The 15414-nt window shown below is 48.2% G+C and overlaps 1 protein-coding gene and 1 pseudogene across 5 annotated transcripts in view; one reads left to right on the plus strand and one right to left on the minus strand.

Annotated features, from left to right (window-relative positions):
- NEK4 (NIMA related kinase 4) overlaps positions 1-15414 on the plus strand; it is a 59227-nt gene that overhangs the window by 14937 nt on the left and 28876 nt on the right. For 2 of the 5 annotated variants that reach the window (XM_054483957.2, XM_063661091.1), the window contains exons 7-12: positions 3337-3741; positions 8371-8508; positions 11371-11520; positions 12065-12214; positions 13968-14034; positions 14813-14922. In XM_054483957.2, coding sequence (XP_054339932.1) covers positions 3337-3741; positions 8371-8508; positions 11371-11520; positions 12065-12214; positions 13968-14034; positions 14813-14922 — 1020 coding nt within the window. Of the gene's footprint in view, positions 1-3336; positions 3742-8370; positions 8509-11370; positions 11521-12064; positions 12215-13967; positions 14035-14812; positions 14997-15414 lie in introns of all 5 variants that reach the window. The other 3 variants (XM_054483960.2, XM_063661092.1, XM_063661093.1) reach the window with 2 other exon arrangements.
- Positions 946-2145, minus strand: LOC129034268 (AKT-interacting protein-like; annotated as a pseudogene).

The following is a 15414-nucleotide window of genomic DNA, read 5'->3' on the forward strand; positions in this document are numbered from 1 at the left end:
TTCTAGTACTATATTGACTAGCAGAGGTGAAAACAGGCATTCTTGCCTTCTTCCTGATCTTAGAGGAAAAGCTTTCAGTCTTTCACCATTAAATGTGATGTTTACTGTGGGTGTTTCATATATGACTTTTATTATGTTATGAATTTTTTTTCTTTTCCTAGTTTGTTGAATTTTTTTTAATCATGAAAAGGTGTTTTTTTTTTTTCACAGCCCTGAAAATTATCACGTAAGGGTATTGATGATCATGTGTTTTTTTTCCTTCATTCTATTAATGTGGTCTAATACTACATATGAAGCATATAATTCATTGTCCTTAATTAGATCACAGTGTCATGCAGCCATCACCACTATCTTCCAAAACCTTTTCATCATTTCAAACAGAAACTTGGTACCCACTGAGCAATAATTTTCTATTCCCTGTGTCGTCAGGCCCTGGTAAGCTCTCATCTACTTTTTGTCTTTATGGATTTGCCTGTTCTAGATATTTTATATAAGTGGAATCATACAATATTTGTCTTTCTGTTTCTGGCTTCTTTCTTTCTTTCTTTTTTTCATTGTTAAGAAGTTTTGTTTTTCTTCTTTTTTTTTTTTTTGAGACGGAGTCTTGCTCTGTTGCCCAGGCTGGAGTCCAGTGGTGCGACCTTGGCTCACTGCAAGCTCTGCCTCCCGGGTTCACGCCATTCTCCTGCCTCAGCCTCCGGAGTAGCTGGGACTACAGGTGCCCGCCACCACGCCCGGCTAATTTTTTTGCATTTTTAGTAGAGACGGGGTTTCACCATGTTAGCCAGGATGGTCTGGATCTCCTGACCTCGTCATCCGCCCATCTCGGCCTCCCAAAGTTCTAGGATTACAGGCGTGAGCCACGGCGCCCGGCCCACAGTTTTGTTTTTCAAGCTGTGCATTGCCATTGGTCAGCTTGAACTAGTCCAGAGTCCAGCAGGAAAGCGCATGATGTACCAGATTCACCATCTCTTAAGTTGCTACTGTTTTCTCTTCTTTGCTGAAAGATTGTACTGAGCCAGGCTTTACCTATGACAGGCTGGCGACACGAACACTTATTGTGCTGTTCTTCAGGCTTTTCTGAGTCAGCATCTTTTCTCTGGCTTCATCATGTACAGAAGGATTCCATGGAGAAAAGCTAATTGCATGAGTCTTCTATTTTAGATTGGTCAGACAGACGAGTAATGCATACCTTAACACTGTCAACCACTTTACTCTTAAAAAGCTGAATATCTTTCTCATACAATATTGCAGGCTCTGGGTTTAGGGGGCTTTTTGTATCAATCTTGTAGAAAACTCTCCCTGCATATTGTTAGTACTTGCCAAATTTGGTTATGTTTCCACCTCCATTTTCCAAATGCTCTTCACATCCAGTTCATCTGATGTGGCATCACTTAGTAGGTGAAAGATGGGAATACCAAATATCAAGCATGGATAGTCACCATCTGGATAGTAATTAGGGATGGATGTAAACTGCAAACTTAAATACACCATCTTTTTTTTTTTTTTGAGACGGAGTCTCGCTCTGTTTCCCAGGCTAGAGTGCAGTGGTGCGATCTTGGCTCACTGCAACCTCTGCCTCCTGGGTTCAAGTGATCTCCTGCCTCAGCCTCCTAAGTAGCAGGGATTACAGGCACGTGGCACCACACCAGCAAATTGTTATATTTTTGGTTAGAGACGGGGTTTCACCATGTTAGCCAGGCTGGTCTCAAACTCCTGAGTGCTCCACCACCTCGGACTCTCAAAGTGCTGAGATTATAGGTGTGAGCCACCACGCCTGGCCTAAATATGCCATCTTGATAAAGTCTGTGCCCTATGAATATTAGTTCAAACCACTTTAATACAGAGGGATAAGATGGCTGTACCTAGACACCTAATAACGTCTGCTCCACAACCAAGGTAAATTCAGCAAGAAGAGAGTATTTCAGGTGGACGAGTCTGTAGGAAGCATGCATGCCATTTGTTGACTGTGCTGCTGGGGCAGGAGATGTAGGCTTAGTTATGGGCAAAGCATTTTTGGGAATAGAAGGCAGCTGTTTCTTTGGCATAGTTCATCGAAGACTGATTTTCACATCCCCTGCCAATGTTTTCAGCTTCAGATCGTTTCCATATAGAGCTTGTAGACACGCTCCAGAAAGAGTACATAATGTGTACTCCAAACAAAGAAATTCAGTAGTATGTCATCAGACTCTTCTGTCCTCAGCATTCAACTTACCAGCCTTCCAGGCATTGTGCCTCACCTCTGTGCCTTCAATGTAGAGTTCCCAGCTGCCCATCGCCTTTGTGGCCCAGCAGCATTTCTGGCCACAGTGCCAGTCCTGCCCCTGCTTGCTCCCTGCCCTGTCCTGGCTTACTTCTTTTCTTTTCTGAGACAGGATCTCACTGTGTCAGCCAGGCTGGAGCGCAGTGGTGTGATCATGGCTCACTGCAGCCTTGACCTCCTGGCTCAAGCAATCCTCCCACTCAGGCTTCCAAGTAGCTGGGACTATAGGTGCTTGCCACCATGCCCAGCTAATTTTTTGGTATTTTTTATAGAAATGGGGTTTCGCCATGTTGCCTAGGCTGGTCTCAAACTCCTGAGCTCAAGTGATCCTCCTGCCTCTGCCTCCCAAAGTGCTGGGATGATAGGTGTGAGCCACCACACCTGGCCTGGCTTATTTTACTTAGCATGTTTTCAGGGTTCATTCACATTTTAGCATGTATCAGAACTTCATTCCTTTTTATGGATTAGAAATATTCCATTGTATGTATTTTTTTTTTTTTTTTTTTTTTTGAGACAGGGTTTCACTCCTGTTGCCCAGGCTGGAGTGTAGTGGTGGGCTCTCGGCTCACTACAACCTCCACCTCCTAGGCTCAAGCAATCCTCCTGCATCAGCCTCCCAGGTAACTGGGACTACAGACATGCACCACCACACCTGGCTAATTTTTGTATTTTTAGTAGAGATGGGATTTCACCATGTTGCCCAGGCTGGTCTCGAGCTCCTGGCCTCAAGTAGTTCACCTGCTTTGGCCTCCCAAACTGCTGGGATTACAGGTGTGAGCCACCGTGCCTGGCAGTATTTACCACATTTTGTTTATCCCTTCATCTGCTGACGGACTTTTGGGTTGTTTCCGCCTTTTGACTATTTTGAATAAAGCTGCTGTAAACATTGGTGTACAAATACTTACTTAAGTCCCTGCTTTCAGTTCCTTGGATTACATACTTAGGAGTGGAATTGCTGGGTCATACGTTAATTCTATGTTTAACTTTTTGAGGAACCTCTTGTTGCATTTTGAGTTGATTTTGTATAAGATATGAGGAGTGCTATAATAATTTCTAAACATGTTTTCATTCAGGGTGAAGGCAAATGTTTGTCCCAGGAGAAACCCAGGGCCTCTGGTCTCTTGAAGTCACCTGCCAGTCTGAAAGCCCATACCTGCAAACAGGACTTGAGCAATACCACAGAACTAGCCACAATCAGTAGGGTAAATATTGACATCTTACCTGCAAAAGGGAGGGATTCAGTGAGTGATGGCTTCATTCGGGAGAATCAGCCAAGACATTTGGATGCCTCTAATGAGTTAGGAGGTAAATGCAGTATTTCTCAAGTGGAAGAGGAGATGCTGCAGGACAACACTAAATCTAGTGCCCAGCCTGAAAACTTGATTCCCACGTGGTCCTCTGACATTGTCACTGGGGAAAAGAATGAACCAGTGAAGCCTCTGCAGCCCCTAATCAAAGAACAAAAGCCAAAGGACCAGGTGAGTGATATGCACACATGAGATATTGGTTTCTGAGAGACGACTGAAAGTGCAGTTACAAATGGGTGGGTTCTGTTGTCATTTTAGGAAAATCAGTAATTCTGTGTATCAGTTTAAACATAGAAGAATATTTGCATCAAACCAAAAAGAAACCCAGTACCCTGTAACAGTCATCACCATTCCCTCTTGCCCACAACCCCTGGCAACATTTGTCTCTATGGATTTGCCTGTTCTGAGGATTTCATATAAATGAAATCATACAATTTATGGCTTTGTATGTTTGGCTTCTTTTTTTTTTTTGAGACAGAGTTTCACTCTTGTTTCCCAGGCTGGATTGCAATGGCGCGATCTCGGCTCACTGCACCCTCTGCCTCCTGGGTTCAAGCAATTCTTTTTTTTTTTTTTTTTTTTTTTATTTTCCCATATTGTATTCTAGAAGCTGTGGTTACATCTGGGTCTCTGTCCATCTCAATTGCTTTGTAGGAAATGAAATGGATATCAGAGCCATTTTTTCCATGTGATTCTCCTGTTATTCCAGAACTGTTTTTTTTTTTTTTTTTTTTTTTTTTTTTTTTAATTTCTGAAGTATTTATTGATCATTCTTGGGTGTTTCTCGGAGAGGGGGATATGGCAGGGTCATAGGATAATAGTGGAGAGAAGGTCAGGAGATAAACACATGAACAAAGGTCTCTGGTTTTCCTAGGCAGAGGACCCTGCGGCCTTCTGCAGTGTTTGTGCCCCTGAGTACTTGAGATTAGGGAGTGGTGATGACGCTTAAAGAGCATGCTGCCTTCAAGCATCTGTTTAACAAAGCACATCTTGCACCACCCTTAATCCATTTAACCCTGAGTTGACACAGCACATGTTTCAGAGAGCAGGGGGCTGGGGGAAAGGCCATAGATCAACAGCATCCCAAGGCAGAAGAATTTCTCCTAGTCAGAACAAAATGGAGTCTCCTATGCCCACCCCTTTCTACACAGACACAGCAACAATCTGATCTCTCCTTCCTTTCCCCACACTTCCTCCCCTTCTCTTCAACAAAACCGCCATCGTCCTCATGGCCCGCTCCCGATGGTCGCTGTCTCTTCGGAGCTGTTGGGTACACCTCCCAGACAGGGCAGCCGGGCAGAGGCGCTCCTCACCTCCCATACAGGGCGGCTGGGCAGAGGCGCCCCTCGCTTCCCAGACGGGGCCGCCCGGGCAGAGGCGCTCCTCTCCTCCCAGACGGGGCGGCCGGGCAGAGGCGCTCCTCACTTCCCCGACGGGGCGGCCGAGCAGAGGCGCTCCTCACTTCCCAGAGGGGGCGGCCGAGCAGAGGCGCTCCTCACTTCCCAGAGGGGGCGGCCGGGCAGAGGCGCTCCTCACTTCCCAGACGGGGCGGCTGGGCAGAGACGCTCCTCACTTCCTCCCAGATGGGGTGGCGGCCAGGCAGAGGCGCTCCTCACCTCCCAGACAGGGCGGCCGGGCAGAGGCGCTCCTCACTTCCCAGACTGGGCGGCCGGGCAGAGGCGCTCCTCACCTCCTAGACGGGGCGACCAGGCAGAGGCGCTCCTCACTTCCCAGACGGTGTGGCGGCCGGGCAGAGGTGCTCCTCCCTTCCCAGATGGGGCAGCCAGGCAGAGGCGCTCCTCACTTCCCAGACGGTGTGGCGGCCGGGCAGAGGTGCTCCTCCCTTCCCAGATGGGGCAGCCAGGCAGAGGCGCTCCTCACTTCCTCCCAGACGGGGTGGCGGCCAGGCAGAGGCGCTCCTCACTTCCCAGAGGGGGCGGCCGGGCAGAGGTGCTCCTCACTTCCTCCCAGACGGGGTGGCAGCCGGGCAGAGGCACTCCTCACCTCCCAGACGGGGCGGCCGGGCAGAGGTGCTCCTCATCTCCCAGACGGAGTGGCCAGGCAGAGGCGCTCCTCACCTCCCAGAGTGGGCGGCCGGGCAGAGGTGCTCCTCACTTCCTCCCAGACGGGGTGGCGGCCAGGCAGAGGCGCTCCTCACCTCCCAGACGGGGCGGCCGGGCAGAGGCACTCCTCACCTCCCAGAGTGGGCGGCCGGGCAGAGGCGCTCCTCACTTCCCAGAGTGGGCGGCCGGGCAGAGGCGCTCCTCACTTCCCAGAGTGGGCGGCCGGGCAGAGGCGCTCCTCACTTCCCATAGGGGGTGGCAGCCGGGCAGAGGCGCTCCTCACTTCCCAGATGGGGCAGCTGGGCAGAGGTGCTCCTCACTTCCTCCCAGACGGGGTGGCGGCCAGGCAGAGGCGCTCCTCACTTCCTCCCAGACGGGGTGGCGGTCAGGCAGAGGCGCTCCTCACCTCCCAGACGGGGCGGCCGGGCAGAGGCACTCCTCACCTCCCAGAGTGGGCGGCCGGGCAGAGGCGCTCCTCACTTCCCAGAGTGGGCGGCCGGGCAGAGGTGCTCCTCACTTCCCAGAGTGGGCGGCCGGGCAGAGGCGCTCCTCACTTCCCATAGGGGGTGGCAGCTGGGCAGAGGCGCTCCTCACTTCCCAGATGGGGTAGCTGGGCAGAGGTGCTCCTCACTTCCTCCCAGACGGGGTGGCGGCCAGGCAGAGGCGCTCCTCACCTCCCAGACGGGGCGGCCGGGCAGAGGCACTTCTCACCTCCCAGACGGGGCGGCTGGGCAGAGGCGCTCCTCACCTCCCAGAAGGGGCGGCTGGGCAGAGGCGCTCCTCACTTCCCATATGGGGTGGCAGCCGGGCAGAGGCGCTCCTCACCTCCCAGACGGGGTGGCGGCCAGGCAGAGGCGCTCCTCACTTCCCAGATAGGGCAACAGGGCAGAGGCGCTCCTCACTTCCTCCCAGACGGGGCGGCCGGGCAGAGGTGCTCCTCATCTCCCAGATGGGGCAGCCGGGCAGAGGCGCTCCTCACTTCCTCCCAGACGGGGTGGCAGCCGGGCAGAGGCGCTCCTCACATCCCAGATGATGGGCGGCCGGGCAGAGGCGCTCCTCACTTCCCAGATAGGGCGGCCGGGCAGAGGGGCTCCTCACATCCCAGACGATGGGCGGCCAGGCAGAGACGCTCCTCACTTCCTAGACGGGGTGGCGGTGGGGCAGAGGCTGTAATCTTAGCACTTTAAGAGGCCAAGGCAGGAGGCTGGTAGGTGGAGGTTGCAGAGAGCCGAGATCACACCACTGCACTCCAGCCTGAGCACCATTGAGCATTGAGTTAGCGAGACTCCGTCTGCAATCCCGGCACCTCGGGAGGCCGAGGCAGGCAGATCACTCGAGGCCAGGAGCTGGAGACCAGCCCGGTCAACACGGTGAAACCCCGTCTCCACCAAAAATACAAAAACCATTCAGGCGTGGCGGTGCGCGCCTGCAATCCCAGGCACTCGGCAGGCCAAGGCAGGAGAGTCACAGGAGCCCGAGGCAGGGAGGTTGCAGCAAGCTGAGATCCCGGCAGTACAGTCCAGCTTCGGCAACAGAGGGAGACCGAAAAAAGAAGTAGAGGGAGACCGAAAAAAGAGGGGAGAGGGAGAGGGAGAGGGAGAGGGAGAGGGAGAGGGAGAGGGAGAGGGAGAGGGAGAGGGAGAGGGAGAGGGAGAGGGAGAGGGAGAGGGAGAGGGAGAGGGAGAGGGAGAGGGAGAGGGAGAGGGAGAGGGAGAGGGAGAGGGAGAGGGAGAGGGAGAGGGAGAGGGAGAGGGAGAGGGAGAGGGAGAGGGAGAGGGAGAGGGAGAGGGAGAGGGAGAGGGAGAGGGAGAGGGAGAGGGAGAGGGAGAGGGAGAGGGAGAGGGAGAGGGAGAGGGAGAGGGAGAGGGAGAGGGAGAGGGAGAGGGAGAGGGAGAGGGAAGGGGAGGGAGAGGGAGAGCGAGAGCTCAAGCAATTCTTATGCCTCAGCCTCCTGAGTGGCTGGGATTACAGGCATGCGCCACCACGCCCAGCTAATTTTTTTTTTTTTTTTTTTTTTGAGACGGAGTCTCACTCTGTCGCCCAGGCTGGAGTGCAGTGGTGTGATCTTGGCTCACTGCAACCTCCGCCTCCTGGGTTCACACCATTTTCCTGCGTCAGCCTCCAGAGTAGCTGGGACTACAAGCACCCGCCACCACACCTGGCTAATTTTTTTTGTATTTTTAGTAGAGACGAGGTTTCACTGTGTTAGTCAGGATGGTCTTGATCTCCTGACCTCATGATCCGCCCATCTCGGCCTCCCAAAGTGCTGGGATTACAGGCATGAGCCACCACGCCCTGCCCATATATATTTTATTCATCCATTCATCCGTTGATGTACATTTGGGTTGTTTCTCCTTTTTGGGTACTTTTGTTTTCTAAGAGGAAGGTTGTATGTGGATAATGCTGCTATGAACACTTGCATACAAGTTTCTGTGTGGACATATATTTTCAGTTCTGTTGAGTATGTACCTAGGGGTAGAATTGCTGGGTCATATGGTAACTCCTTGTATTCAACTTTTTGAGAAACTACAAAATTGTTTTCCAAAATAACTATATAATTTTATTTCTGCCAGCAATATATTAGGGTTCCAGTTTATCTGCATCCATGCTAACACTCGTTACTGTTTATCATTTTGAACATAGTCATCCTAGTAGGTATGAAGTGGTTGTGATTTGCATCTCCCTAATAACCAATGATGTTGAACATGTTTTTCTTTTTCTTTTGTTTTTGAGACAGAGTCTTGCCCTGTCGCCCAAGCTGGAGTGCAGTGGCACAATCTTGGCTCACAGCAACCTCCGCCTCCTGGGTTCAAGTGATTCTCCAGCCTCAGCCTCCCGAGTAGCTGGGAATACAGGCATGTGCCACCACACCCGGGTAATTTTTGTAGTTTTTCTAGCAGAGATGGGGTTTTACCATGTTGCTCAGGCTGGTCACGAACTTCCGACCTCAAGTGATCAGCCTGCCTCGGCCTCCCAAAGTGCTGGGATTATAGGCGTGAGCCACCGTGCCCAGCCTTGAGCATCTTTTTATATACTTTGGCCAGTATTTCTCCTTTGGAGAAATAATCTATTTGAATTCTTTGCCAATTTTAAAATTGGTTTATTTATCATTTTATTATTGAATTCTAAGAGTTCTTTATTCTAGATACCAGTTCCTTATTAGATACAGCGTTTGAAAATATTGTCTCCTGTCCAGGAATGGTGGCTCACGCCTGTAATCCCAGCACTTTGGGAGGCCGAGGCAGGAGGATCCCTTGAGGTCAGGAGTTCAAGACCAGCCTCACCAACATGGTAAAACCCTGTTTCTACTAAAAATACAAAAATTAGCTGGGCATGGTGGCATGAGCCTATAATTCCAGCTACTCAGGACGCTGAGGCAGGAGAATCGCTTGAACCTGGGAGGCAGAGGTTGCAGTGAGCTGAGATTGCCCCAGTGCACTCCAGCCTGGGTGACAGAGCAAGACTCCATCTCAAAAAACAATGAAAGAAAATAAAATATTGTCTCCCATCCTCCCCTCCCCTCCCCTCTTCCTATTCTGCAGGGCCTTGCTCTGTTGCTAAGGCTGGAGTGTAGTGATGTGATCTCAGCTCACTGCAGCCTCCACCTCCTAGGCTCAAGTGATCCTCCAATCTTAGCCTCTCGAGTAGCTGAGACTACAGGCATATGCCAGCACTCCTGGCTAATTTTTTCTATTTTTTGTAGGGACAGGGTCTCCCTATGTTGTGTAGGCTGGTCTCAAACTCCTGGCTGGGCTCAAATCATCCTCCCATCTTGGCCTCCCAAAGTGCTGTGATTACGGGTGTAAGCCACTGCGCCTGGCTGAGCATCTAATTAATATGCATCAGACATAGTCCTAAGTACTTTTAGTGTATTCTCTCAGCTAATCCTAAAATAGTAATACAATGTGGCTGTGGGTATTAGATCCATTTTTAAATGATGAAACTGGGCTCAGGGAAATTAAGTTTCTCACATAAGACTCCACCTAATGCCAAGCTCAGTGGTCTTTTTATTGTGCTTTTTAGGGTACATCCAAATAACTGATGTTTACTTGGGAAATAAATTTGTATTAAATTGGAATTCATTTAAAACATTTGTTCATTTTCAGAATGGAAAACCTATGAAAAATTATGAGGAGATTTTTAAAAATAATGGAATGAAACATCAGTAGTTTTAGATTAACCACAATTTAAGTGATTGAATTAAAACAATTATTTTTATTTGGAGGAAGAGAAAAAAATCAGAACATTTGGATAACTGATGTCGGCATTTTGTCTTTGCCTGTCAACACTGCAAATACACATTCATTTTGAGAAAGACAACTTCTCATTTTCTTTTTAATTTATTAAAAAATTTTGGCCAGGCACAGTGGCTCACACCTGTAATTCCAGCACTTTGGGAGGCCGAGGCGGGCGGATCATGAGGTCAGGAGATCGAGACCATCCTGGCTAACATAGTGAAACCCCATCTCTACTAAAAATACAAAAAAAGAAATTAGCTGGGTGTGGTGGCGGACACCTGTAGTCCCAGCTACTCGGGAGGCTGAGGCAGGAGAATGGCGTGAACCCAGAAGGCGGAGCTTGCAGTGAGCCGAGATCGCGCCATTGCACTCCAGCCTGGGCGACAGAGCGAGACTCTTGTCTCAAAAAAAAAAAAATAAAATAAAGTAATAATTTTTTTTTGAGACACTCTTTCTGTGTCACCAGGCTAGAGGACAGTGGCATGATCACGGCTCACGGTAGCCTTGACCTCCTGGACTCATACAATCCTCTCACCTCAGCCTCCTGGGTAGCTGTGACTACCTGGCATATCACTACATTTGACTTTTTTTTTTTTTTTTTTTTTTTTAATGGAGTTGGAGGTCTCACTATGTTGCTCAGACTGGTCTTGAACTCATGGCCTCCAGTGGTCTTCCTGACTTGGCTTCCCAGAGTGTTGGGATTACAGGTGTGGGCTACCACACTCAGCTGCTTCTTATTTTCATTTACAATTTTAAAAGTAGGCATGGAGAGTTTGGCCATTTGGATGTTCAAAAGACTTTTCATTATTTTGTGTTTTTGTGTGTGTTTGCTTCATTTTATAATCATTATTTTTTAACTGTTGCATTATGATTTAATTTCATTGCACAAAAATTTGAAATTGCAACTGCTTTTGTTTTGTTTTGTTTTCTTTTCTTTTTTTTTTTTTTTTGAGACGGAGTCTCACTGTCGCCCAGGCTGGAGTGCAATGGTGCGATCTCAGCTCACTGCAACCTCCCCCTCCCGGGTTCAAGCAATTCTCCTACCTCAGCCTTCCGAGTAGCTGGGATTACAGGTGCCTGCCACCATGCCCAGCTAATTTTTGTATTTTTGTAGAGATGGGGTTTCACGATGTTGGCCAGGCTGGTCTCGAACTCCTGACCTCGTGATCCGCCTGCCTCAGCCTCCCAAAGTGCTGGGATTACAGGCACGAGCCACCATGCCTGGCCCGCTTCTTTTGTTTTCTAAGAGGAAGGTTATGTTTACCTCTGTATTCAATTCTGCATTGTTATATTTGAACCATATTGTGAACTTTACATTGTGATGGGTCATTTTAGAACTTCCAGGTAACACTTTGAATTGCCATATGGAAACCAGTTTTTAAAACTGAGGAAAGTTTTCATGCTAAAAAACAAAAGCCACTTTTTATGGACAACTTACTTTGGATTACAATGTACCAGGTTGCTGCTATACTTTAAAATGTCATTTTATTATTTTTAAGGATCAAGTTGCTGGTGAATGTGTTATAGAAAAACAGGGCAGAATCCACCCAGATTTACAGCCACACAACTCTGGGTCTGAACCTTCCCTGTCTCGACAGCGACGGCAGAAGAAGAGAGAACAGACTGAGCACAGAGGGGAAGAGAGACAGGTTGGCAGAGATCTCTTTGCTATAAGTCATTTTGCTTTGGGTTGGGAGGTGGACTTTGGGAAGCTCAATTTCTATTTAGAGCAATTAACAATTGCCAAAAAGGCATGTAAGAAATGCAAGGAACATATACAGAAGGGTGACAATGGCAAGATGCTAAATACTAGTTTTCAAATATCAGTGAGTTCGAAGCAGAGTAAGGATTTTATCTTCTCCAGCAAAGATGGACAGATCATTTTGAAAGTTAAAGGAATAGGCTAATGAGGGTAAACCTTTGGCCCCATCTGTATTGTGCTGATGAACAGTTCTTTCTTCAGCTTCTCCACAGAATCATGTTGACATCTCATTTCTAGAAATAACTTTAACACGTGTCCTCTCCATAACCTTCTTAGATGATTGACTTTTGGCAGAGTCTTTCCAAAAAAAATGCAATGTTTTGAAGGTTTTAAGAGCAAACCACAGACAAATACATAGGGAACCTGCTGATAGGGGAACATTGGAAGGGGCTATATATGAAACTGATAATGTTCTTTTTTAATTATTTAAGTTCCAAGAGTCGCTTCCTCGATTTTTGCCTTCTTATCCCATTGTTGGGAAAGTGGATATCACATCAACACAAAAAGAGGCTGAAAACCAACGTAGAGTGGTCACTGGGTCTGTGAGCAGTTCAAGGAGCAGTGAGATGTCATCATCAAAGGTTTGTGGGAACATATGCTGGATTTTTAAAAACCTTATAACCAGGCTTGGTGGCTCATGTATGTAATCCCAGCACTTTGGGAGGCTAAAGCCAGAGGATCAATTGAGCCCAAGAGTTCAAGACTGGCCTGGGCAATATAGTGAGACCTTGTCTCTACAAAAAATTTAAAAATTAGCGAAATGTGGTGGCACGTGCCTATAGTCCCAGCTACTCATGAGGCCAAGGTGGGAGGATGGCTTGAACCCAAAAGGCGGAGGTTAAGGTGAGCCGAGATCGTGCCACTGTACTTCAGCCTGGGTGACAGAGCAATAACCTGTCTCAAAGCAAAAACACTCCAAAACCTTCTTATAAAGCTTTTTGGTTATAAAGTCTTGTGTATATTATGAAGTTTTGTATTAAAACATCTTAGCTCTGCTTCTTGCCAAACACTGGAAGGAACAGATGGGACAGATGTGATCTCAGCAGAATCTTTTTTTTTTTTTTGAGATGGAGTCTTGCTCTGTTGCCCTGGCTGGAGTGCAGTGGCACAATCTTGGCTCACTACAACCTCCGCCTCCTGGGTTCAAGCAATTCTCCTGCCTCAGCCTCCTGAGTAGCTGGAACTACAGGTGCCAGCCACCACGCTCGGCTAATTTTTGTATTTTAGCAGAGATAGGGTTACACCATTTGGCCAGGCTTGTCTCAAACTCCTGACCTCAAATGATCCACCTGCCTTGGCCTCCCAAAGTGCTAGGATTACAGGTATGAGCCACCGCACTCGGCCTCAGCCAGAATCTTTGATTGAAATGGACAGATTCTGTGGTTTCAGAGATGGTCACTTCCAGTGAATTAAAGAAACCAAGTAGACCGGGCGCGGTGGCTCACGCCTGTAATCCCAGCACTTTGGGAGGCCGAGGTGGGCAGATCACAAGGTCAGGAGATCGAGACCATCCTGGCTAACACAGTGAAACCCCATCTCTACTAAAAATACGAAAATAAAATTAGCTGGGCGTGGTGGCGGGCGCCTGTAGTCCCAGCTACTCGAGAGGCTGAAGCAGGAGAATGGCGTGAACCTGGGAGGCAGAGCTTGCAGTGAGCTGAGATCGGGCCACTGCACTCCAGCCTGGGCTACAGAGCGAGACTGCGTCTCAAAAAAAAAGAAACCAAGTAGATTCTGAATATGGCAAATGTGAAAGTCCCCATTTGCCCTTCCAAAAATGAGCACCTCCCAGAAACGAGGGCTGTGATCATTGTGATCATTTCTCACTAGTAGCTATAACCCTGCTGTGGGCTGGTTTCCAATGGACAATCCTCCAAGTCCAGCGCAAGACCTTTTTTTTGGTCTTGCTGTGTCACCCAGGCTGGAGTAAGACCTTTTTCTTTTTTTTTTTTTTTTGAGACAGAGTCTTGCTCTGTCACCCAGGCTGGAGTGCAATGGCGTGATCTCAGCTCATTGCAACCACCGCCTCCCAGGTTCAAGCAATTCTCCTGCCTCAGCCTCCCGAGTAGCTGGGATTACTGGCACGCACCACCATGCTCGGCTAATTTTTGTATTTTTAGTAGAGACGGGGTTTCACCATGTTGGCCAGTCTGGCCTCCAACTCCTGACCTCGTGATCTGCCCACCCCAGCCTTCCAGAGTGCTGGGATTACAAGTGTGAGCCACCGCATCCAGCCGAGACCTTTTTCTTAATGCTGAGTGATACATCATGGATTGTAGGTGTTATAACAATAGCAAGTAGGAATGGAAGTGACTTTGTGACTTTCTTTTAAAGGATCGACCGTTATCAGCCAGAGAGAGGAGGCGACTGAAGCAGTCACAGGAAGAAATGTCCTCTTCAGGTAAAGTTGACTTCTTTTCTTCATCTAATTGGCAGTTAGGGGTATGGTTCGTGGACAGAAACACTGGTTCTAACTATGAGAGGTTGAAACTTTCCAACTGCAGTAAAACATGTAGGAAATCGAGTTGGAAAAGATTTTGAAATTTCTTAGTCAAGTCTTTTAAGAAATCATCATAGGGTATTGAATCTGGTTCAAATATCAGAGGAGGGGGATATTAAAGAAATAACAAGAGGGCTTTGAGTGGCAGTAAGTCCTGGCAGGTTTCAGACCAGAAATCAAGTGAATGTTTAGTTTTTTTCCATGTCCAGTGTCCACTGGTCAGTGAATTGCTCCCATCTTAGGAACAGAGGGAGGTTGCTCGGGGAGTGGTGCTGCCCTAGGCTGAGGGCTATCATTCTTTTTAATTATTTTTTAAAGATAGTACTAGCAGTTTCCATTTATTGAATGCTGACCATGTCTTGGGGATTATGGTAAACATATTAAGGGTATTATCTCATTTCACATTTACAGTACTGCCAAAATATGCAGCATTATCCCCATTTTGCAGCTAAGGAAACAGAGGCTCTGAGGAGTTAAGTAACTTGCCCAAGGTCACAGAGCTGGTGGACCTAGAGCTAAGATTTCAACTGAGGTGTCAGACACCAGAGAAATGATAAACATGCTGTTTGAGTTACTTCTGGGCTAGCTCTTGCTGGGGTATGTTCCATACCAAATACAAAGCCCTCTTCAATTGGGGCAGCCCACCACAAACAACTGCTGGGGATTTTTGCTTTTTCAGGCCCTTCAGTGAGGAAAGCTTCTCTGAGTGTAGCAGGGCCAGGAAAACCCCAGGAGGAAGACCAGCCCATGCCTGCCCAACGGCTCTCCTCTGACTGCAGCGTCACTCAGGTGCATTACGTACTCCTAAGAGAGAAGGTGGACAGTCTACATCTGGCAGGCCTAATGCAGTAAACCTTTTAAATGTCAGCTCCATTTATTTTTGGGACAGGGCCAGCTTGTTATATCTTTTCACTCTTGATAAAGAAAGGAACTGGTAAATAATAGTCAAAAGGATTATGTTTGACCCATTAAGGGAATAAATTTTTCAGGTACTCTTGTAAACAATTGATAGCCTAATTAAAAATATTTCGTAGGTTGGTCTTTAAAACAGGACTTCCTGGCCTGATGCAGTGGCTCATGCTTATAATACTAGCACTTTGGGAGGCCAAGGTGAGAAGATTGCTTTAGCCCAGGAGTTTGAGATCAATCTGGGCAACATAGTTGGACCCTGTCTCTAAGAAAAAAAAATTACCTGGCAAGGTGGCACACACCTGCAGTCCCAGCCACTTAGGAGGCTGAGGTGGAAGGATCGCTTGAGCCCAAGAGGTCGAGGCTACGTGA

The sequence above is a fragment of the Pongo pygmaeus genome, chromosome 2 (genome assembly GCF_028885625.2).
Source record: "Pongo pygmaeus isolate AG05252 chromosome 2, NHGRI_mPonPyg2-v2.0_pri, whole genome shotgun sequence".
NCBI classification, from domain to species: domain Eukaryota; kingdom Metazoa; phylum Chordata; class Mammalia; order Primates; family Hominidae; genus Pongo; species Pongo pygmaeus.